Source organism: Callospermophilus lateralis, chromosome 6 (genome assembly GCF_048772815.1).
Source record: "Callospermophilus lateralis isolate mCalLat2 chromosome 6, mCalLat2.hap1, whole genome shotgun sequence".
Lineage (NCBI taxonomy): Eukaryota > Metazoa > Chordata > Mammalia > Rodentia > Sciuridae > Callospermophilus > Callospermophilus lateralis.
The window spans coordinates 25,246,071-25,271,402 of record NC_135310.1 but is presented as its reverse complement, the minus strand read 5'-3'; the positions used below and the strand labels follow the sequence as shown (position 1 = coordinate 25,271,402).

Genomic DNA, 25,332 nt, shown 5'->3' with positions numbered 1-25,332 from the left:
ACATTGCATTAAGTATTATAAGTAACCTAGAAATGATTTGAAGTATACAGGAAGATGTGCATGAGTTATATGCAAATATTATATCATTTTAATTTTATGTAAGGGACTTGAGCATTATTGGAGGTTGGTACCTGTGGAGATCCTAGAATTAATCTCCCCAGGTGCTGAAGGATGACTGTATTTGATTTTAATGTGTCTCTTCTACTATATTTCCTCTCCAGGCATTCTAGGAGGTAATTGAACTTTGGGCTCCCTTCTTCAGAGCAAGATTGCAGCTAAAATAAGAATCTGAAAGGATCCCAACCTGCCTTTGGTTTGCTGAACTTCTGAAGGAGTGGATCAGGGCAGGGAGAGGGAGAGAGTGGCAGAGGCAAGGAGAAGGAATTGTCCCAACAACTGGGTTTCATCTGTGTTCAGACAACAATGACAATGATGATGACATGGTTTGGAAAAACAGGCACTTCAGACAGAGCAAAAACTGGTGGGGTTTCCCAGGATGCTTTGCTCAACTCTAAGGTTCTGAGATGTTTGCACACTCTCAAAGGGTAAGAAAACTCCATTAATGACCAGGAATGAATAATTTCTTACTAAAACTCTGGGATGAGAGTCCAGAGCCAGATTTAATTTGATGTTTGGAACTATCTAGAAATGTGTCACTTCCTCACCAGTTTTCACAAAACTAATGTATGCCTGCAACAACTCATATGCCCAACAAAGACATGTCATTTACAATGTCTAGTGAACTTGCAGTATGTCCCCAAATTAATGTTTTCATTTTCTAATCCCTGGGGGAATCTCTCAATAAAGCTCTAAATAAAAGTTTGATTTTGCAAAGGTGGATACTATTTAAAGGATCTTATGTTTATTTATTTTGAAGTGTGAATGAATGATCTCCTTTTTGTCACCTTCAAATAAGACATACCTGAAGTATAAATACATTTTTAATAAAGAAGAAACAAATATGTGGAGAGGCTATACATTTTCACTTCTGCCAAATCAATAATAACAATTTAGGATTGGGGGCTGTAAGAGGATATGGTACATTTTATTTTATTTGATATTTATCTTTCTTGATGAATACTGGAGTAGATAACTCAATAGGCAAATTTGAAACATTAAGAAACTGTAGATGAAATGAGGTTGATGGGGGCGGGGTGTCTACAAGATAAGTTAGACCTAAAGTAAAACACATTCCATATACAAAAATAAAGAACCACAAATTTAAAAATGAAAATATAAATCAAGCAACCTTTAATTTGCTACTGTCTCTTTTTTAAGAACACCAAGCTTATACATATTTTCATGTATTTTTTTAAATGATGGAAATACAACTGAAGCAATCTTCCTGAGTAAAACATGTTTATATGAATCTACTTGTTAAAACAGATTTTTAAAAATTGAAATAAAAATATTATTTCAAGGCAAGTCCTAGTTTTCTGAGATGAAAAGTTGTGGCCTTAGAGTAAGAAATTGTCTCTGTGCTGATAAATATACAAGAGTGGAAGCTATCAGATTTCTATGCATAATTAATGAAACTGATAGAGGGGCCCACCTGGGAGTCTGTGGATCTCTACATTATTTATAATCTTGAAACTGACCATGGGCACATGTTTTCTTTCCAGCTGCTGCTTTGCTTTTCAATTGCCTCTGCATGTATCATCTCCCTGCATAATTTCAATACTGGTGTGAGTATTATCTAGACCACATAACATTTCCAGCATGAAGTAATAGCTACCCAGGCAATTCTTAGCCACTTCCTTCAGAGACAACCGGCCTGGATCTAAGTCTAAAGCTCTTAATTAGTCATAAAAGGAGCCTCACAGTCTCACATGCATCCTCTGATCACCAACAGGAGGGACAAAATATATTTCATGCAGTCATATTTTCACAAAGCTATCTTACTCTTGATAAATGGGAGTTACAAAACAGTATTCAGAGTCCTAAGCCATCATCAGAAAAGTATTCTTCCTTCCCACAAAATCAGATTTGTACCTTTCGTTTTGAAGGCGAAGTTACATAACTTGCATACGTAAGGCCGAACATCAGTATGAGTGCGAATGTGTTTTTTGAGCATGCTTGGCTTCTTACAGCGAATCCCACATTCCTCACAAATATACTTTCCACGTCCACGTCCTCTGACATATACATAATCTTCATTTGACTTATACCTGTTTACAAAAGGGGAATACAGTGTATTCAAATACTCTTAGCATGTTATATATCAAACTAAAAGCTAAACACTACATGGAAAACTTTTATTGAGGGTATTTTACAATTATTCAATTTTACTTCTACAAAGCCTGGGAAATGTATGCAGTAAAATACCTGGGAGAACTTGATAATAGATTCAGCACTATAAACAAATGTAATTCTATATGGAATTCAAATTGGAATTGGCTCTGCTATTAAATGTTGATTTATAGACACAGAGTCTATAAATTTGGGGGCTTCCAGAAGCCCCAAAGAGGTGCAGACCCGTGCCTTATTGCTTTGGATTTTAGTATAGCCTTCAGTCAAGGAACATCCAAAAAGCATATCAATATAGTAGAATCATCATGCATCTTGAGTTAACATTACATCATGTAAAATATACATGTGCACACACGGCTTTACATTTGCTAAAAGAAGTATAACTGATAATAGATTTCTTCATTGCAAGATTCTACTCTATTTTTAAAATTCTGGCACCAGAGTGCATCAGAAATCTCTAGTGTACACAGGCTGAGCTCAGCTCACCAACTGTTGTCTGCAGATTTGATCTGGTCCTCCCAGGGACCATGAAACTGTACTAACGTGGAGTCTAAATTTCAACTGGCTTCTTGAAGGTACTGTTGCATAACAAAAACTAGAGATTCTATTTTTAATAAAATTTGCATGTATTTCCAGAAGGATTTCACAGAGAGCTCTGAAAGGATATCTGAGGTCATCTACTTCAACCAAATCAGATAGGTGCACAGTCTTAGATATTTATTTGGATAATAAAGGGAAGAAACACATCCAATGCTCTACTGTCCATTTTGTTTAGAACACAATAACACATGATAGACGATAGAGAGCAGTTCTACTGAAAAATTCAACAAACAGCATTACTTCTTAAATCACAGCTAGTTTAGAATTGTGGTTCTAATGTCATTATGCAAAGTTTTTATTCCAGGTATTTTTTTTTAATGTCTAAAGGTAAATGGACATTCAAAATGCTTTACTCACTGTACATTTACTTAAGGGAACTAGATTTACAGTTTTATATAGTCTCACGAGGATTATAAACTGCCTATTTCATCCTAGCGAATCCATCAAGAGGAATAAAAGAGAGTTCAGCTTTAATTGTCCAATTCATTGAAAGATTTTTTTAAGGAAAAAAATCCATTCACACCCTTAAATATCAACTTTGCTATGAATGTTATTTAATCTTAGCATTATGTACACTTTGATAAGCTTCAATTGGGGTAAGAGGTAAGTAGAATAAAAAATATAAATAATCAATTTTTATGCATTTTGCTCCTTTAAGAAATTGCATTTAAACTTGTTTCTCAAAATTCTTAAAGTTTATCTTTTATTTCACATTGTATGTTGTAATAAAGTAGAACAAACCAAAAGGTGCAAAATATCTTTCACCGTTCAATTTTACTACTTTCTGTCCCTAACTAGATGACATTGCTTAAGGGGTATATATAGAATAAAATAATTTAACAGAAATTTTCTTCAAGAAATGATACTTCAATCTTACTGTAATCCATCATCATAGTTGATAAGAAATGCACTTTATCTCCAAATAATATAATGTATCTCCAAGATCTTAGCTGATTAACTTGCTTCCAGAATGCAATTACAGTAAAATTCTATATAACGGTATATTAGAAGAATCTGTACCAATGAAATATTTACCTTAAAACAGTTCTGTACACTTTTGAATCTACTTGATAGGATATTTAATGGTTGTTGAAAAAATAATTGAAATATATGTTTAACTAAATTACTTAACCCACCAATTAGGTAACATAAGAAACATATACACTTAGAAAATCTGGTCAGTGATACCTTTTTTTCCCCCCTTTTAAATTATCACCTTTGCAATCAAGAAATAAAGAGGTGGTAACACACTGTTTGGAATGAACTCCTTGTTACCACCAGGTAGAAACTGGTTCACAGGTGAAGGAATGTAGGAACCTAGCCGATAACATGGGGCAAGGAAAGGAGGAGGAAAATATGGGATCAATCCATTTGGATCATGGAAACACAGTAATACAATGCTCACATACACCCTTCCACTGTGTCCTGGAAAGTGGAGGTGGGTTCCCAGCACAGCCAGTAGCTGCAACGGTGGCGCTAATCTAGTGATCTGAGGACAGTGTTTGGAATACTGCTGCATAAACATGTTGATTGAGGTTAGGGGACTTTAAAGTCTCTCAGGAAAAAGAAAATCTATACTTCTCTCATTTATGTTAAAAGATGAGGGCTCCTGACTACATTTAACTGTGGTTTTAGTGGTGAAAACATCAGCCATCCAAATAGGGCAAAATCTAAGGGAGAATCAACTACAACAATCCGTCTCCAACCTGGAAAAACCATGTGAGAGACTGATGTTTTATCTCACTGAACAGTCAAATGCTTTGCAGCCAAACAAATTATTTTGTCTTTCAAATATAATTGGAATGAACTCAAGCTCACGAAAATATGTAAATTACAGATCTGTTGGAGAGATAAGGCTAATTACATCATAATCCCCCATATGTGGTTGAAGTACTTCAAAATTTTTGAAAATTGAAGGCATAATTCTGGGTTTTCCCTTCATGGGACTTGACTGAAGATATATATCTATCAGTATCTAAAGCTAGATACTACATATATATGTCCTTTTTCTTAATCATGAAGATAACAAAATCATCGAAACTCATTACTTGAGTTCAGTTGGTTTAGAACTCAACATTCAAAAAGAAATTCCTCAATACAGAGAAACTGTCACAGACCAGAGAAGATAGGGGACAACTGAATGTAGTGGTACCCTCACTTAGATCCTAGAACAGAAAAAAGACCCTGATAGAACTGGTGAAATCCCATGAAAGTCTGGAGCTTAGATAATATAGAAGAAAACAAATGAACTAGTTTCTAGGACTCTATGAGTGTTCGCAGTTTCATTTTTGTAAGCACAGAATAAAAATGTCCCTTAATAACACAAATGCCCCTAAAGCTAGCAAAGAATGTACGAACTTAAATGACACCAAGCGTCTGCCAATTTAGAAGATTTCATATTAAATTAGAGATGTGAAAATTGAAGACAAAGACTCAACCCATAAATATCAGGGATATGTCCATTAAAAGCAAGCCCTGAAAGTGCTCATTGCCTATTTTCAGCCAGACTTCAGAAGTGCAACTGGAAATGGGGCTGGCTTTGAGCTCCTACTCAGGGCAGATGCTATTTTTTGCATACAGACATACAGGGCCCTTTGCTTTGACTTACAGCTGAACATTGTGCATTTGCACTTAGGTTTCCTTACCCTCCTTCAAAGATTTTAATTCGGATTGGCTCAGTTTGCTTGGATCCAATATCTTTATCTCCATGAAGCTCTCCTTTCCCTCTTTCTTTTAAAATATTTCCCACTAGTTTCCTTTCTAGCTTGCTACCAAATAAAAAGGTTGCATCCGGTTTCATCTGTAGGACAGAAAGAGAATCATTTTGCATGCTTTTTTTCTAAGACACAGTTGTCCATACCTCCCACTTTCCCATCATCTCTCAAATAAGCCTAAATGCCATGCTAAAAGGACAGGGCTGGATACATAAAACAAGGGACACTAGGGATAAAGTCGAAGAAGAATGGCAGTTTCCACCAAATAAACCCAACATTGTGAGAGCACACACACACATGACTAGCACTTATTCTGTGCAACACTAATTAAGACTTAAAAGAGACTTGCTTTGAAGTAGCAATTAGAAAATCCTATATTAAGGGAGTCATCTCAAAAGTCATTGAAGAGAAAGAGAAACCGACAGAAGTGAAAATATATTCTTAAATCCTCTATTTGCTGCATTATTAATTTAGCACAAATTACAAAATGCCTGCTTTTATTATTTTTATAGTTTTATATGTAAGGCACTCAAGTGTTTCTATAGGAACAAACCAGCCAATAACTTAGGAAAGTAAATTTTGAAAGAGAGACAGAAATCCCTATAGCTGGGGAGGCTGAGGCAGGAGGATGGCAAGTTCAAAGCTAGCCTCAGCAGCTTAGTGAGGCCCTAAGCCACTTCAGAAGACCTCATTTCAAACTAAAAAGGGCTGGGGATATGGCTCAGTGGTTAAGCACCCCTGGGTTCAATCCCCAGTACCAAAAAAAAAAAAAAACAGATTTTAGTGACAAGTATTGCCAGAGAGAACAAGCCCTCTGCATCTGCCACCTTCGTTTCTAACCCCTTTCATGCCTACTTCCCAATCTCTTTTCAGCATCCACTCCCCACTTTACAGCCCCAAATCACAACTCCCAGAATTCTTCACATCTAAAGTAAAGCAGATCAGCAAAGTCACTAACACTAACACAGACCCAATTCCTGGGGGTCTGAAGGGAAAAGGACTCACAGAAATTAGTCCTGGAGGGAAGATTTCACAGCATCTGAATAAAGGAGATATTTTCCTTCTTTGAGACTTTCTCAAGGGCCCTGAGGTCCAAGTGCAGCCAGTGGCTTTTCTACCTCTGGGTAAGGCCAGTGTTGTTGCCCCAAATCTGATCTTAATTTCACTAGCATTTTTAGGCCTTCTATCTTTGCCTGTGCGCATTCTGCTCAGCAATCAGACTCACAGCACAAGTGCTCTCTAAAACAGCATCCATTACCTGTGCAAACTGTTTCCAAGCACTGGATGATGTCAGCTTGCCGGTTCCAGGCCTGTGCATAGCAGCCAGAGTATAAATTTCTGCAGTGATTTTTTGCTTGGACCTCAGAAGAGCCAGCGTGGTCTTGGTGTTCAAACCTGATGGGTTTGGGTTGCAGGAACTAATGCACCATGAAGCATAAACTGAGGATTTGAAAGTGGCCTGTTGCACAAAATTGGGTTTTGTATAATTCAAGAAGCACCAACTCACAGTAGTAGTTGTCCGCAGACTGGGGAACTGAAGAATCTGCTGGAAATCTGCCACATCAGTGAAAAGAAGAGTCGAGTTTGCCACGTTTCCACTGGGGCCAGAGCCCATGTGGACCAGCATGCCCACAGGTAGCTTCGGGCCCTTCCCTTCCTCTTCCTGCTGACTGTCTCCGGTTGGCAGTGAAGAACTCTGAGGGCTCATGCTCATGTCCGATGCGGTCTCATCAATGTCTAATTCATCTGAAGAATCTCTGCTTTCTGAAGGCCCGCTGGACTTCTGCCCGGGAGCGGGGGCCCTGGAACCAGAGAGCATCTCCCTGCTGGGCGGGAATGGCTCCCTTGAGGGGCCACCGACAGCTGGATGGTCTTGAGATGAAGAGGGCGACAGAGAGGAGAAGGACGATGACCTCGACTGCGAGCCGTCCTTTGGCTCAGAAGCACACCCTTGCCGAACCAACTGGGGTTTCTGGGGGCGGGAGAGGTCCTTCTTGATGTCGGAGTTGGTCAACTCCACAGCACTGAGCTCCTCCACTATCTGCCCATACATCTTTTCTTCTTTGACCCGTTTCTGCTGCTTCGTTTCCATGAAGAGCTCCAAGCTGCTGGCTGGAGAGAGCATCCGCTTGCTGCCTCCAAGGGAGGAGGCACTGTCTGAGGTGGAAGGTAAACACAAGGGGATGGAAGATTCTAAGCCAAGGGGCAAGGTCTGAGGTACTTTCCAAAGGGGGTATTTTTCCAAGTCCACGTGCTGCCCAAGCACCTGGGCAATATTGAACCCTATCCCTTGCATGGCTGCATTGGTTACCAGTGTTCTTTGGGTCATATTCTCATCAACTTTGCATATGACAATTGCAGGGCTGTTCTGCCCAAGGATCTGAGAAATGCTCGTGTACATGACACTTCCATAGGACGGAACGTGGGTCTGGATCCGAACAGGAACCACGGTGCCTGGTAGGGATTGCAAAGGACCAGTATTTGCCGACCCGAAATCTTCCTGAAGAACCTGTTCAGAGGGAGTATCAGTTGATTTACTGCTCGGGTCCGAAGGAAACTTTGGAGGAAGGTTCTTTGAGTGTAGCCCTGATGTTCCTGAATAACAAGGGTAAGTTTGCTCTTTTGTGTGTGCATAATCAGCAGATTTCTTCCCAGTGTGTTCAGCAACGTGCTCTAAGGGATAGTTAGAATGAATTTCTGCCTGGAAAGAAGGTTTGCTGTAGCTCTTCTGAGGATGAGGAGCAAAAGGATGGGGGAAATGTGCCTGCCACCAGGGAGGTTGCTGAGCCGGTAAATGAACCATACAGACGGTGGGGTACTGAAACTGAAACAAGGCATTCTGGATCGGAGAAAATGGAATAGTCTCTTGATGTGGAAATAAGTGTGGCTGTTCAGGCAAGTGCTTGCTTGTCATGTAGGATGTAGGCTGAATCAAGGGGTTTCTCAAAGATTCCTGACTGTCCATGTGCATGATCTGTTGTTGGGCCAGGTGGAGTGGTCCTGAGCTCAACTGGGCACAAGGTCCCACCACCTGCTTCCCTGGGTCATCTGGTGGAAGAGGCGGAAGCACAGAGGATGGCACGTGGTGCCATGTGGCCCTGAGGCCAGCGTGCAGCTGCTCCATCTGCTCCTGTTTGACGCTTGGGTCCATGCCGGCCTCACCTTGGGCGATTTCTGGGGAGCCACTGAAGGAAGCCTGCCGCACCAAAAAGCATTTCTTCCTCTCCCGGGAGGGGGATAAGGTTGAGGCTGATGTTCCCGCCACAGGAGCATGGGACAGATTCCCATAATCAAATGATTTACTCCGAACCTCTGGAACTTCCGTTGGGTGAGGACAAGGCATCTGTTCTGAGGAGCAGCGTCGCATCTCTTTCTGGTGGTGATGGCCCGGAACAGACAATGAGTAAGAACCAGCAGGGACGGTCAAAAACTCGGAATGCTTCCCAAACTCATCCTGCTTGGGAGGGGCAGTAAACTTAACGGTTTCCTCTCTTTCGAAGGACATGGAAAAACTGGAGCTGTGGGACAAGTTGCTTTCTTGACTGGGGCTGCGAGAGAGGCCGGTGCCTGTGGATTCAAAGCTGGACTCCCCGGAGGAGTGCTCCATATCTGCCAGTCGCAGACGCTTCTTTTTGGGTGGCAACTTCTCCGCAGGGAGCTGAGAAAGGGTCTCGCTCCTCTGGGGCCACTGGAATTCCTCCACTGGCTTTTCCGGCTCTTTACTCTGGGCTTCCTTCTCCTTCTCTGGTTTATCAGGCTCCTCGGTGACTCGAATCTCAGGGACCTGGATGTTGTGCTGGCGAACCAACCGAGGCTGTGCGTGATAGGACGGCTGTGGCACCTGCGGGGTCGGGGCTGGCTTCCCCCCGCTTTCTGCATTATACCCAGGGGGTGCCCACTCTGGGCTCACGGGGGCTTCTGGAACCTCACTGTCACATGTCTCGGATGGGGAAGAGGCTTTGTCCTGTGTGCAAGTCCCAAGTTCAGCTGACTCGGACCTTTCAAAGGAATTGGGCCGGCTCAGCGAGTTCGTGTGCTGAATCACGGAAATCACATTGCCAGGCGGTTTCCTGCCCCCTGGGTCTGACATCTTGTCAGGATCAGTGGCTGAAAGGGAATCCTCTGATCCCAGGGAGGGGCTTCCAGAGTGCAGTTGGGGTCGACCCGGGTCAAAGCGCTCAGGGTGACCGAGTGAAGGGTTCTCAAGTCCAGCCATGGGAAATCCGCTCCTCACTCCCTCCTGCATGTGCAGTTTGGGGTCATATTCTGAAGCCATGATGCTCATGGGAGTACTGACGACGCTGCTGCAAATCATGGGGGTGTCCTCCTCATCTCCTACACTCTTCTCTTTCCGGCGTTTTCTGTTTTCACATGTGGTTCCAAACATGGTTGGCACTCCCTGCACTGGCACCGAGGAATCCATAAAATATTCTCCATGTTTTAAAGAACTGAAGCAGGAAATGTCCCTGTAGCTTTGCTTTGGTGTTTCAGGGTCTTCCCACTTCTTATAGGTTTTCCGGCAGGCATCATAGTCATACCCAACCCTGTCCCCAGGAACCAGTTTCTTTTCCTTGAGGGATGAGCTGGTGAGACTCTTGGACACCCTGCTGGGGTGCTCGGCCTCCATGTGCCCTTCCTGGACTGATGGCAGCTCGAACGCCGCTTGTCTTCTTAGCATACGCTGAGGGGGTATGCCCACAGTGCCCGGGTAGAACACATCGTCGGACCCTGTCATCCTTTCATCAAATGAGTGGCTTCCTCTCAAAGAAGGAGGAATACTTAAATTAGTTGCTGAAGAAGTTGGCATCGAGTTGCTTCTAATAAGCGGGGAAGAGTCTACAGGAGCTTCTAAGAGAACCGGGTTGCTGACGGGGAAATTTGTAGGATACAGTTTTCCTTCATTCCTGACCGATGACGGAATAGTGTGGGGTAGCCTGGACTCGCTGTTGAATTTCGTGGACTTCAGCAGGCTTGTTTGACTGGGTTCCATTTCCCCCTTGCTGGGGATCAGCTGGGAGACTGGCTCTTCAAACATCTTGACGTCTAACCTGGTGTTTACATGAGGTAATGGTTCCATGATGCCCTTCCGTCCCATGGTGGCACGCTCCTGACCTGTGGGTGTAACACTGAGTGTATTCCTCGGACTAAGCCGACAGTATTTTCCAAAGATGATTTCTTCATAAGACTTTGCATTGGTGTTGGGAGGGCTTATTTGCTGCTCTGCACTTTCTGAGCGAGAAAAGTAACCTGAATCAGTGCTTCCTTTACTGTGCGGGCTCAGAAGGTTGAGAGATGGCTCAGAATCTTGTCCTTTTTTCTCTGACAGTCTTAGTGCAAGTTTCTGTTTAACTGTATGAGAGTCATCAGCCTTAGTATTTAAAGATGGGTTTGGTAGCATATCAGAGCCAATATACTGAGAGCTTTCGTTAGGTAGCGGAATTCCACTTTTGGGGATAATCAAAATCGGCACCTTCATTGGACCTCCCAAGGACTCTTCTAGGGACCCGTGGTAGCCACCTCTGCTAGCAATATCCAACGGGATGGGTGGGCCGGGGCTCATTTTGTCAGAAGTCTCAGCAAACAAAGAGCTCTCCTCATCTGTGTCTGTACTCTGTTCACCATCCGAATGTATTTCTGCTTCTACATCAATAAAACCAGCCTCCAAGTCCAATTTAGAGACAGCCGACTCTGTGAAAGGTACTAATCCTGCCTTAATTGCATGGGCATGTGACTTCCTGTGCTTGTACAAATTGCTCTTTGTCTTGAAAGAGAAACCACAAGGTATACATGGATATGGCCGCTCACCAGTGTGGGACCTGATGTGTTTTTTCAGAACGCTTGGTTTGGCACATGCTCTGCTGCAGTAAGGGCAAATGTATTTGCCGGGCTTTTTGGGTTTGTGCTCTTTCTTGTGAGCATCTTCTGCCTGTTCGAGACTTTTCTGGGAGTATTGGCTATAAGCAGGGTTCAGGCTTGAAATCTTTTTTCTAGGAAAACCACCACTGTGGCCATGTATAGGAAAAGGAAATAAGTCCTCGGAGGCGACCGATGGCAAAGGGCCAGGGAAAAGCCAGGGAGGGCCTTCTAGGCTCTGGTGTGGCTTGCCGCTGTGCATGACCCCCTGTGGCAATGAGTGCTGAGGGAAAGACAGTGAATGTTGGCATGAGTAGAGACTTGGACGGTGCGGTGGGTATTGCTTCTCTGTGACTTGCTGCACTGATTCGCTGGGTGAGGCCAGCTTCCCAGAACCAAACAGCTGTGCTGATGCTGTGTTTCCAATCTGCTCAGGATCAATTTGTGGTTGCCGCTGTCCTTCTTGACTGCCAAAAGTGCTCATCTTCATAATAGCCGATTGTTCCTGTCTCCATCTACCTGATGCTTTATCAGTTTCTCCAGACCTTGAGGTAGCTTTTTGTCCTAGAGCTGTGTCCCCAGTGTCCATTTTGTTGTGCCAGGTCTTAAGTGCTAGTTTGCCTGAAAGCCGTGCAGACTCATGGAGTGTCTCAATGCTGTGCTTTTTAAAGCTTGGGTGCTCCCATGTTCCAGAGTGTCCGCAAGCTTGCCGACTGCCCCTTCTCTTTGGAACCTCCCACACCTACACCGTAGTCAATAGGCATCAGATGGGTATGTCCTTGTACCAGGCTATAACACAGTTCTCTCCATCATAGAAACGTCCATCCAAAAGCTAAGTGCAAATCTACAAAGATTTCTTATGGCATCTGAATGTTTTCAACTAGGATGAAACTAGGATGATGAGTAGTCTGGAAGAAATTTTGCCCATCAACTATAGCAAAGTTCAATTGCCAGTTTCTCTAAGATAAAATGGCCTAAAGGGAAAAAGAGAGAGAGAGAGAGAGAGAGAGAGAGATTGTTATAACAGCCATCAAATAAGAAACCAAAACCAATCCTCAATAATCATCCTGAAAGTAGACAAATTAAAAATGTTATTCATGCCAATGAATTAATTTTTATAGCTGTTACATTAATTTCACAATTAAAGGATGTTAATTCCAAATTTAGCATTATGTCATGAGCATTCATCTCTCTCTCATGTTTGAATTTTGGTCACCCTTTTATAAATGCTCCTTAAATTTACTTAGAATGAAGAATGGCAGTGTAGCTCAGTGGTACAGTGTGTGCTTAGTATGCAAGAGGTCTGGGTTCAATCAATAGAAGAGAAAGAAAAAAAATAACATTTGAAGGAAAACTTTTTTTAGTTGTGGATGAACACAATACCTTTATTTTATTTATTTATTTGTACGCGGTGCTGAGAATTGAATGCAATACCTCACATGTGCAAGGCAAGAGCTCCACCACTGAGCTATAACTCTTTATAGCTTTTATTTATGATATTATAAGATTTTTTAAACGTTTCATTAAAAAAATTTACACTATTCCTAACCAAGTTTTAAGACTTGCATGAGAAAGTGTATTACCTATCTCTAAAAAGAAATCCATTTTATAGTTTATTATAAAACATATATTGTATGTAATATATTGCATAATATATATAGTACATATTAACCTAAAATGTATAATCATAAATATACAAAACCTGTTTTATGGTTTTATAAAATATATTAGTATAAAATATCCTATGTGCCATATTAATATAACATACCTATATGACATAATAACACAGGTTAGTAGGGCTAGATCAAGGATGGAAGAATCAAAGATTACCTCAGAACTCTGGAAAGAGCAGAGGAATGCATCTAAACAAAACAATCATAAAACCTTCATAAAATGGAAAGCAAAGCCTATTTTGGGGACAGTTTAAAGACTGAAATGATTACCTGAATGGTTTAGAGTTCTCATGGGCATGATTGTCCTGACGCTTCCTGGGAACAAAATAAATGCAGTTAGGAAAAATTGTTATATTACACCATGATATTGCTATATGCAAATACAAACTCCAATTTCCAGTTCATTATATAAAAGACTCACAATATTATGTGCCCTAAGACAACAACCAGGGATTGTTTTAGATGCACCATCTTGGAACAGTAAGCCCATATTCAGCAAGAAAAGTAACCACATTCTGTGCTTTCTTCACTGTAGGCTCAGAATCTTATCCAAAGAGAAAAAATAATTAAAAAGCCATAGTAGTTCTATACCAATGGTGAATTATCTGAAATATAAATCAAGAACTAGGAATACATTTAACTGAAGAGGTGAAAGCTCTCTACAATAAATATTATAAAATGTAAAATGTGGATGAAGGAAATTAAAGAGATACAAAAACTTGGAAAGATAGTCCATGTTCATGGATTGGAGGAATCAATAGTATTAAACTGAACATACTACTCAAAGCAGTCTGCAGGTGCAATGCAATCCCTATTGTTCTGTGACATTCTTCACAGAAACAGAAAAAGTAAACCTAAAGTTTATAGTTTATATGGAAACACAAAAAGACAGAATAGTTAAAAGCCATTTTGAGCAAAAGGAACAAAGCAAGAGGCAAATACTACCTGACTTCAAAATACATGACAAAGCTGTGGGTTGGTAAAGAAGAATAGTATTAGTGTGCATGCAACACAGAGACCAATGAAGAGAAAGAGGAGCCCAGAAGTGAACCCACACATCAATAGCACATAGATTTTTGGAGTTTTTTTGAGGGGGAGGATGCCAAGGATTGAACTGAGGGGAACTTGATCACTGAGCCACATTCCCAGCCCTATTTTGTATTTTATTTAGGAACAAGTTCTCACTGCATCGCTAAGTTGCTGAGGCTGGCTTTGAACCCATGATCCTTCTGCTTCAGCCTCCCTAGCCAGCACACAGGGTTTTGACAAAAGTTTTAAGAATACACAAGGGAAAAAGGATGGTCTTTTTAATACATGGTGCTGGATAAACTTGATATCCAAGGGCAGAAGAATGGATCTAGACTACTACCTCTCACCAGTTGTAAAAGTCAATTCAAAATGACTTAAACATAAGACCTGAAGTTATGAAAATACTGGAGGGAAATATCAGGGAAATACTTCAAGACACTGGAATGGACAAGACTTTTTTTTGGAGAAGGATGCCAAAAAGCACAAAAAACAAAGGCAAAAATAGGTTAATGGGATTGTATCAAATTAAAAAGCTTCTGCACAATGAAGGAAACAAATCAACAGAGTGAAGATACATTTACAAAGTGGGAAAATGTATTTTCAAACAGTACACCTGACAAGGATGACTTCCAATCTAGATAAGGAACTCCAAAATATCCATAGCAGAAAAAAACAATCCAACTAAAAAGTGGAAAAGACATACAAATAGTCAACAAGTATATGAAAAATGCTTGACGTGACTAACCATCAGGAAAATTAAAATACAAAACACAATGAGAACACCTCAACCCAGCAAGAATGTCTACTATTAAAAAAAAATAAAGATAACAAGTGCTGATGAGGATGTAGGGAAAAAGGAAGCCCTTGCACACTATTGGTAGGGCTGCTAATTAGTAAGAGTATAGAGTTCCTCAAAAAATGAAAGTAGAACTACCATATGATTGAATAATACAAATGCAGGAGATGAAATCAGTATGTCAAAGAAACATCTGCACTTGCAAGTTCACTACAACCCTATTCACAAGAGCCAAAAAAATAGAAACAGAGTGTTTACCAACTGCTGAATGTAAAAGGAACTGTGGTACACAATGGAATATAGTACATAGCCAAAAAGGAATGGAATTTTGTCCCTGCTACATCATGAATGGAACTGGAGATTACTATACTAAATGAAATAAGCCAAACACAGAAAGAAAAGTACCACATGATCTCACTCATATGTGAAAAGCAAAAATATTCATCTCACAGAAGTCAAGAGTAGAATGGTGGTTAACAGGGGCTGGGGAGAAAAGGTGATCAATGACTATTAACACAGGATACAAGGAAAAAATTTTGTATGCTTTTGTATAGTAGGGTGACTATAGATAATGATGAAGTACTACATATTTCAAAAAGCTATTAGGATTTTGAAAGTTTTCATTATATAGAACTGGCAAATGTTTAACCTGATTGCAATGTTAAACACGTATATATACACTACAACATTGAATACTACTCCATTAATATGTAGAATTCTTGTTTTATGTGTCAATTAAAAACAAAATTAACTGAAAAATTTTAAAAGTCACAGAAATTGCTTCTAAGATATAAGACTATCAAAAGATCTTGTTTTTTTTCCAAATGTGATTTGCCTAGTTCTAATTCTCTAGATATTAAAAAGTTGAGAGTAAAAACTGGTTAATAAAAGGATGCCACCATGCAGATTCAGTACAGATCCCCAAACTACAGTCAACACTTGCTCTTATTTCCATGGCAGGTTTGCTCCCTAACATAGCATGACAGTGAGGGAGGCGAGAGCAATGGCATTCCCACAGGAATACTGAGTCTTCTGGGTGAGAAATCAGTAGCTCCCAGATATCTGTGGCAAGACATCTGTAAGCAAAAGTTCCCTCTGCTAGGACCTACGAGGCACAATAGATTGTAGAGCAGGTGTTGAAAAAATAAAATCACAAACATTAACTTCGATTTGCTAAAGTTTCACTACTAGAGTTTTAGATTTTCCCTAATAGAGATTTTTCCCAGCATGCCTCTGGTTGAAAAGTGATGGACTCATAATATTCCAATGCAAATTTAATCTGTCAACTCCAGAAACAAAGTAACAAGGAAAAAGACAATACTGAGCCTAATGTGGTGGAATTTGTGTTTAATTAACTAAATATCTAGAGTTCACACAGACATGATTTTTGCTCGACTTTTGGAGGTGAATAACATCCTTTAAAGTGGAAGGAGTATATTCCTGATTCAAAAACAAAACAAAACAAAAAACCCACTGAGTTCTCAACTAGGACTTGGGGTCTTGAACACAATAATTTCTAACCTACTTTTCCGATTTACTATTTTCTTCCAATTTTGATCTGGGTATGTAGTTTAAGTGCTAATGAAAGGTAAGCATCACTCATTGGAAAATTCAAAATTTTAAATGCTCTGAAATCTGAAACTCTTTGAGAATCAACATGATGCCTTGTCAATAATTCCCCACAGGTAGGAAATTCCACACCTGACCTCATGGGACAGGTTGCAGCCAAAACACAGACACAATGAAAATATTATATAAAATTGGCCCCAAAGGGCTGGGCACAGGAGTGCATGCCATAATCCCAATGGCTCAAGAGGGTGAGGCAGGAGGATTGCAAGCTCAAAGCCAGCCTCAGCAAGTTAGTGAGACTCTGAACAACTTAGCAAGACTCTGTCTCAAAATAAATAGTAAATAATAATGATTTTGAGAAAAGGCTGGGTATGTTATCTAAGTGGGTAAGTGCCCCTGGGTTTAATCCATGGTACAAAAAAAAATACCCCAAGTTATGTGTATAGGATGTATATGAAACACAAATGAATTTCATGTTTAAACTTGGGTCCCTTTCCTGAGGTATAACATATATACAAATATTCCAGAATCTGAAAAATTCAAAATCCAAAACAGTCTGGTTCCAAGAATGTCTGGTGAGGGGCACACAACCCATGGTAACAATAATGGCTAGTATGTGCTATACATTTGCTCTGTATTCAACACTTGGTCCTTAACACAGTCCTGGGTGAGAGGTATCATTGCATCCATGTGACCCTTGAGGATGATGCTTGGGGAGGCTGTGTCAGAACCAGAATTTAACCCAAGTGGGGCTGATCTCTGAGCCTAGGAAGTCTCATCTCCATCCTCCACTGTCTCATGACAACTTAAAAGAATACATCTTCAATCATATTGTCCTATAGATAATTTCATTTAATGTCAACATTTGAAATGCCTTGACTTTTAAGGTGCTGAGGATTGCATAAGAATTCTGGAGTGAGTGGCCTCCAAATGTCACTTCCTAGAAATCAAAAAAGTTCATAATTTAAATAATGTTCAAAGCATATGTGCATAAGCAAAGCACCAACTGGGCAACTCCCTGTGAGCAGATGATACATTCTCATAAGAAACTGTTTTCCTTTGGTTGAAAATCACCAGGCATGGTGGTATAATAGCTGGTAATCCCAGCTACTAGGGAAGCTGAGATATGAGGATTGCAGATTCAAGGCCAGCCAGGGAAATTTAGCAAGACCCTGTCTCTTAATTTCAAAAAATTAAAAATAAGGGCTAGAGATGATGCATCTCAGTGTTAGAATGACCCTGGATTCAATTCCCAGGCCTGAAATATATATGTATATGTGTGTATACGCATCTCCCACTTCCTATCTTTTGGTTGACACTAGGTATGATTTTGTTTAGAAAAACTTCAAGTTAAATAAGGGCATATAATTTTATTTTAAAACAAGACTAGAATAATATATTGAATAAATGGTTAAACAGGATATAATGTTTTCATTTAGCCATGCGGAAATACCTTTATAAATCAGATGTTTTAATTTATGTGTTACAGTAATAAACTAAATCCATTACACCACAAACTGAACACACACACTTCTCACCCACTGAGTAACAAAGATGCACCAAATAAAATTCAAAGACAACAATATCTTCCTGTCAGAGAATGGACCACTAAATGAAGAAAACTGACTTATGTGACTTTCAAAAGCAGATATCTACTTGTCAGAACAAAACTCATCTAGAACATTAAGCTAATTGTTGTTGGCTTTAAGTTTTAGAAGAAGGCTAATCAGGAAAAGCCCTATGCAATGTTTTCTTAAAAACCAGTTTTCTAAGATGAACTTAAGATTATCTTATACCATAACAGCATTGATTATCCAGAAAACCTGTAAGATTCAAAATTGAATCCTTGTAAAAAACTAAGTAAATAAATAAAACTCAGTTACGCAAATAGCTTTTGTCAGGAAACCCTCTTCCTTTGAAATTGAGGTCAAGTAGAATTTCTAAGAAAAGTCTACCTGTGATGTCCCACCACTGACTCGGGAAACTAGATGACACTGCAGACAGTGATTCCTCCTCCAGGGTCTTTCAGGAATAGCTTTCCATCTGGAGGTCCCAGAAGTACGGGAACCCCTGGGATCCACATTCCTCTGAAAGCAGTCTCTAAGAACCATGCTAGGGAGCAGGATATCATTTTCACTTCACATGAACCATTTACATTAGACTTTAAATATATTCAAAGATGCATTTTTCTCAGGAACACTACCATTGGGGAACCTTCACCTAAATGCTACCCATAAAAACCACTTCCTTCCTTGGAGATTCAGAGACATATAGAGAAAGGTCTGTGGGAGAGAAAATGAGTTGATGGGTCCTTTTGGGAATTTACTGAACCTATTCATGAACCACTATAAATGTGGACTATTTCTATTAATCGCTTATCTACAGTTGCTTTGTCTTGGAAACTGAAAAAAATATCTGCAATAGAAATCATGTGCGTCATAGATCTATTACTGTGTATGACGTGTCTCTTTCTTTAGACCCAGGCAGGATTGGGGCGTGTTCAAGTGTCTCTGCTGCTCTCCTCAATTTAAAGGAAAAGAAATTCACTGTGAAAACATAAGGCTTTCGAAGTTTAATCTCAGGTTTGACAATAATGTCTTTTTTTGCGAAGTGACACTTTTACTAAGTTACCTAATTCTTCTAAAAATGACAAAAAAAAGAGTTTGTGCTTTATTATTAAAATGTACGAAAATACTTATAGACGGGAAAACATTTTTGTAAGCGGAATAGAGAAGAAATTCTACATTAAATGGGTCACTGAAGAAATATTTTCATGGTCCTCATGATATTATTACAAATCACCAAATAAACCACTGTATATTCCACAATTTTAATTTTCTCAATATACATCTACTTTCTGCAGTAATGTGGTTAATTACACCTAAGTTATTTCTCTATGATCATATCAACTCAATTCATTTTTCAGATTCTCAGTATGTTAAAAGCAAATCCCATTTTTTTCCCAATCGACTTATATGTTTAAAAAATGGAATATGAGAGCAATTCTCATGTGAAAAGAAAGGAGTTATCATTTTATTCACTGGGATTTCTTTTTATGGTAATCAAACCCACGCAAAGTCATTTTTGGCACCCATTGCCAGCAAAGGAGCAGTATTCCAAACACAGCTTCACATTCACATTAAAATTTTTCCCTAATATTTTTGAGTGCTATGAGGATAGAACTCAGGGCGATGACTTTTGGGTTTCCCACGGGTGGTGCTACAGCCCATGGGTGTCTTGCAGTGGTGAAGTCAGGCAATGTTTAGCAGTCTCACCATGTTTCTCAGAGGTCAGTAGTCTTGAAAAAGATCTAGTTCAGGGGTTATAAAATTCAAGGACTGGAGCAGAAGAAAAGGAAATGATCCTTCATGGAAGAACTGCCTATTTCTAAAAGGGAGCCCTCTCCTTTGAACACTCTTGATAGCACCACTCAAATAAATATGGTACCCAGCTAAATCATTTCCTCGGCGAGGTGCCAGAAGGGAAGGCCCAGGAGCAGCCTCCTGCAGGGATCAGGATAGCAGCTGGGTGGGACTGGCAGTGAGGCAGGTTTGCTCTGCAGGCAAATAAAGACCCACAGTATCCAGGGTTGTCAATCTGGGATCTTTTGCTTAGAAAAACACTATCTCGGGGTGGGGGGGGGAGCCTTTACCACAGGAAATTAATCATTACTTGACTGGTGGCAAAAGTCAAGGGAGCATTAAATAATAACATCCTAAATAATAATGGAATAAACTCACTGGTGAACTTGCCTTCCTTCCTTGCAATATTTGAATAATAAGGCATTTCTTGAAATTAAAATGGTTGTTTGGTCAGTTATTTGAAGAATTTGGTGATATTACAAACAAAATATATGTCTTATGATAATATGTATCAAATGACATTTTGAATATATTCTTTCAAATGACCTGTGCGTCAGTTATAAATTTTTTTTAAAGAGAGAGAGAGAGATTTTTTAATATTTATTTTTTAGTTTTCAGTGGACACAACATCTTTATTTTATTTTTATGTGGTGCTGAGGATCGAACCCAGTGCCCCACGCATGCCAGGCGAGCACGTTACTGCTTGAGCCACATCCCCAGCCCAGTTATAAAAATTTTTTATGGACCTGTACTTTTTATGAGAATCAAACCCAGTGCCTCACACATTCTAGGCAAGTACCCTACCACTGAACCATAACCCCAGCCCAGTTATAAAATATTTTGAGGAGAACAAGAGTGTGTCAGGATATCTCTGGCTCAATACTAAGAGCCCCACCCCTCACTGGGACACGCAGGCCCACCACTGCCCAGCACACACGGGCTCAGAGGACACCGGATGACGGAAAAAGGACCTTACCAAAAAAGTGTGCCTGGTGCCAGCATCCAACTGAATACAGACTTATTTCCACAGGATGATTTTTAAAAGGCACCTTCCCGAGAGCCAAATTCATTATAAATGCTTCTTTTAATAAAAATCCCCCTTAACAACCTCAGTTCTTCCTAAAACGAGCAAGTTGCCAATAGGAGAATAAATACTGTCTATTATGTGAAACTCTGCCAAACAGTTCCGAGAACTTTTAGAGAAAGGCACAAACACTGTGATGATCACCCTCTAATGTGACATACTCAAAATCTAATTTGATATTTAAAGCCTAATGGAACACCGAACTGTATTTTTCCACGTGGGCTGCGATTCGGACATCATTACTGAGCTTTGTAGAGTTTGCAAATTTAATCAAGACATTTATGACATTTTGATTATAACATGCTGCTTTTAATATTTCGTCATAAATTTCTTTATGACTTTTTACAACTGATTGCACTTTTCTCGGGGCCTATTTTCCCATCATATCCAAAGTTATTTTGGTAAGGATTACTTAGGATTTACTAAGTAGAATTTCACATGGAAATAAACTCAGCCAGAAAGAAATTTTCTCCAATGACAGAAGGTTGAGAAGGTTCTGATTAAAACTGTTCTATTGTGAAAAACAAAGTAAAACCAAACTTTCATGTTTTCCTCTCTGAATAGAATATGCACTATTTCCTCCCTGATTTGTTGACAAAATCAGTTTATATGAGTTCATGGTAGAGCAAAACTGCCTTAAATTAAACATAAAAACAACAGAAAAAAAACCAATGAATTTTAGTTATTAACCTGTTATCCTCATATCAATAAACTGCATCACAACCGTCTTTGATTTCCAAGATGTCAACTCTCTCCATGGAACAAATGCACAACTTCTGGGAATCTGAAGGGTGAATAAGAAGATTTAAATGATGATGACACTTGTAATGAATTTATCAGGCATGCTTACTCTTCACCCCACCCAGCCGCCTGCCTTTAGGAAAGAAAATTTGGGACTATATCTCCCAAGCATGTTTTTTTTAAGGAAAAATTTCCTTTATTTTAGCATACTGTAAATGTTTTGCCTAAATAGATGTATTAAAGGGGAATTTTCTGTAACAGCAAGAATGGATACAATGATAAAAATAATGCTGGAGTTAAAACTTAATGTCTTGGAACTAGAAATTATACCACTGCTGACCCTGCTCACTCTTCTACCTTAAAGCTGAGATTCATATATAGCTTCTTCTGGAGCATCAGCAACAAAACTTCACAGTAAGATTCTCAGAACACCTTGTAGTAAATTCTTTTTTTTTTTCAGCAGTTATGTTTTATGCTAAAATTAATTTCTTAATGAAAAGTCCAAAACTAACTAAAGTAAAATCCTGAATCTCCACAAACTGTTAACTAATAAAGAGAAGGACTTTCTCATATCTGGAATTAATATTTATCCATGTCTCATGCAAAGAAGAGCATTGAAAATCAGACTACTTAATCCAAGTAGTTTAATCAATCAACCATCTGAAGACGACTTAGTTCTTAATTTAAAGCCCCCCCCCTAATAAAACAGTACTATGCTACCCCTAAATACTTTTATTGTATATTTGTTGTTTTTAAAAGATATTGCTTCTGATTCCTGACAAGTTATTTCCAAAACCCTTGTCAGAAGAACTAAAGTATTAAGACATGACAGTTAAAATGTGCCCTCCCTCAGGATCACTTCAGAGAGGCATTTGAAGTGCTAAAAGGAAGTAGTCTGTTTTCATATTCCTCCTCTTCTCTACACATCCCTGAAGTAGGGCTTTGGGACACCCTGTGCACTTGGAGACATGAATCATGTAGGCCCACTCGGTTCCTCAAAAGACACAAAAGGAGCCAAAATAGCTTCTGCAATTGAAGCAAGAATCACGTCAGCAACCAGATGAATGTGGGTGGTCAGATAAGATTATGTTACTGCAAAGGGCAAATTATTAAGCAAATGCTGGGTTTATTTTCTTTTTAAAACTTTGTTCTTCTTGCCTCAAAACAGCCATTTACTAGCAGTCACAGAGACACCTGACAAGCTCCACTCTTCTCCAAATTAAAAGTTCCATCAACACCAAAGAATATGGTGGAGGAATAGTGATGGTCTCCAATAAAAAGGATACGAGGTTGTCTAAGATAATTAACTGCTTTTGTATTTTAACACACCAAATATCTCTTTAAAAAAAAATAAAGTTAAAGTGCTTCTAGAGGAAAAATTAAAACTGCACCTTGGTAATATCACCTAAGCTAAGTAAAACATGCCATCCTTCAAAATCAATCAATCAATCAATCACTGAGCTATTTTGCATTCCAAACAAAATTCCCCCAAGACATAAATGGACCAAGAATATAAAGAAACAGCTATTGATAAGGGGAAAAAACCTTGCAGTATGCAGTGACTGCATATGACTGGTGATCCCATAGTCATTGAACTAGGTAGCAAGAAGGGAAAGAAACGCTTAATTCTCAATTAGGTCAGTACAAAGAGTAGATGAACATTCCTGCCAATAGCCTCCACAGACCAGTGTGCAGGACACCCCTGCCACACCAGCTGAGACTGGGGCAATGTTTGCAGTTCTCACTCTTCATTTCTAGTCTTACTTTCTTGGACAATGGCTACTGGAAATGGGAACAACTCCTTTCATGATATTCTCATACCTTTGAAATTTTAGATTATTGGAGATTCCCCTTTTCGCCCAATAAAAGAATTTTGAAAGTTGTTCAACAGACTTAAATTTGCATGGCTTAAAATTTGTGACCTCTTAATAAAGTCTGATTTTGTTGTGAAAAACAAAAAAAAGTATCAATAATAATGTCATGCATATCTTTTACTTTACAGTAGCTTCCACATAATTAGTGTGATTTTTTTAAAAGCAAAGGTCCTTCTCCTAAAATTATGATCTATATTTGTTGGCAATAGAAGGTACTTATATTGCTTGAGCGGTTGCCCAGTGAAACTTTAGCTTCTTGCAAGATTCACCTAAGAGGCGTATTAAGCCATTAAGTCATAACTTGTTTTAAAATAATATGGAATAGCAGATGATAGAAATGAACAATCCTACCAACAAAGATATTTTTAATCATCTACCTTCTACCTATTATTTGATCTGACTCTTGATTAGCTTAGTGATAATAACCTATGAATATCCAATAATAAATATCTAATGCCAAGGTTATTAGTTAGGGTTTCCTCTCTGTGACCAAAATAAACATGACTTAGAGGAGGAAGGGTTTATTTTGAGCTTAGAGTTTCAGAGGTTGGATCCATCATCTGATGACTTCATGGTGGAGCATCACTGTGGAAGGGCTCAGCTCATGGCAGTCAGGAAGCAGAGGGAGGATGGGAGGGTCCAGGGACAGAGTGTATCATTCCCAAAGGCATGCCTCCCCCACTTCACTCCCCACTTCTCCAGACACACCTTACCTACCCACATTTCTACTTTAGATGAGAGTTATCACAATAAAAAATTATTCTTTGCATAAGAAAAAAACAATAAACAGGACTTGGAAAGAAGACATGACACCCATGTGTCTCAGTTAAGGACAATGGTGAGCACGACATGTTTGAAAGAGTGGACGATGCTCTTTGGCCATTAGAGAAGGGACATTGCATTTTAGGTTCATGGTAGAGAGCAGAGAAGATTCAAAAGTAGTGGCTAAAGATGGAAGAAGTGCACTAAAAGAGAAATGGATGTTGAAGACACACACCATCAATTTCACAAGCCTTTTGTAGAGACACATCTTTCCCCTCTATCAAAACAAGAGCAACCAAAAAAGGCTCTAATGGCCCATTGTTCCACTTTGCAGTGACAAGACTGGCCAAGTAAGAGGAGACTGAAGGTGCCAGAGAGGGCAGGTGAGGGCAGGCTTGCACAGGAAGCATGCACATATACCCATCCTCCCCCCCGACACACACACTCTGACCAATGTGATGACAACAATGTGATGATCATATCTTTATAAAGAGCTTCAATATGAAGATAAGACTTGGGGACAGGGTTGGAATGTACAGAAGAAGAGAAAAGGTTAAAGAGATATGAATAGGGAAGGGGAAAAGTGGGGACTTTGGAACATGGGATAGTTTATTACTGAGACAGAGCAGAAGGGTTGGAATAGTCAAGATGGTTCATGGGAAGAGGGTCTCCCTTTGAGTTTTCACAAGAGGAGGCTGGGCAAATGAATGCACACTAGGGAACTCTGCCATTTTGTGTGGGGTTTTGCTTCTAGAAATGGCAACAGACACATGTTTGGAAATATCATAAGGTCTCCCATAAACATGTACAATTGTTTGTTAATTTAACAAATTTTAGAAGCTGGAGGTGTAGCTCAGTGGTTCAGTGTTCACCTAGCCTCCATGAGGCCCTGGGTTGATCCCCAGAACCACAAAAATCATTTTTTTCAAATGATTCCTTTGGTCTACTGCTGTTTTTTCTGGGACACAGAAAAGACAAAGTACTGGATAATTTAAAACTACTAAAAACAACATAAAAGCAAGTAC

The 25,332-nt window shown here is 39.6% G+C and overlaps 1 protein-coding gene across 9 annotated transcripts in view; it reads right to left on the bottom strand.

Annotated features, from left to right (window-relative positions):
* Positions 1–25,332, bottom strand: part of Hivep2 (HIVEP zinc finger 2) — a 183,166-nt gene that overhangs the window by 11,697 nt on the left and 146,137 nt on the right. For 8 of the 9 annotated variants that reach the window (XM_076858188.2, XM_076858190.2, XM_076858184.2 and 5 more), the window contains 4 exons: positions 13,361–13,405; positions 6,823–12,391; positions 5,496–5,650; positions 1,993–2,168 (listed from right to left, as the gene is read on the bottom strand). In XM_076858188.2, coding sequence (XP_076714303.2) covers positions 1,993–2,168; positions 5,496–5,650; positions 6,823–12,006 — 5,515 coding nt within the window. In that variant the 5' untranslated portion in view covers positions 12,007–12,391; positions 13,361–13,405. Of the gene's footprint in view, positions 1–1,992; positions 2,169–5,495; positions 5,651–6,822; positions 12,392–13,360; positions 13,406–21,620; positions 21,715–25,332 lie in introns of all 9 variants that reach the window. The other variant, XM_076858192.2, reaches the window with a different exon arrangement.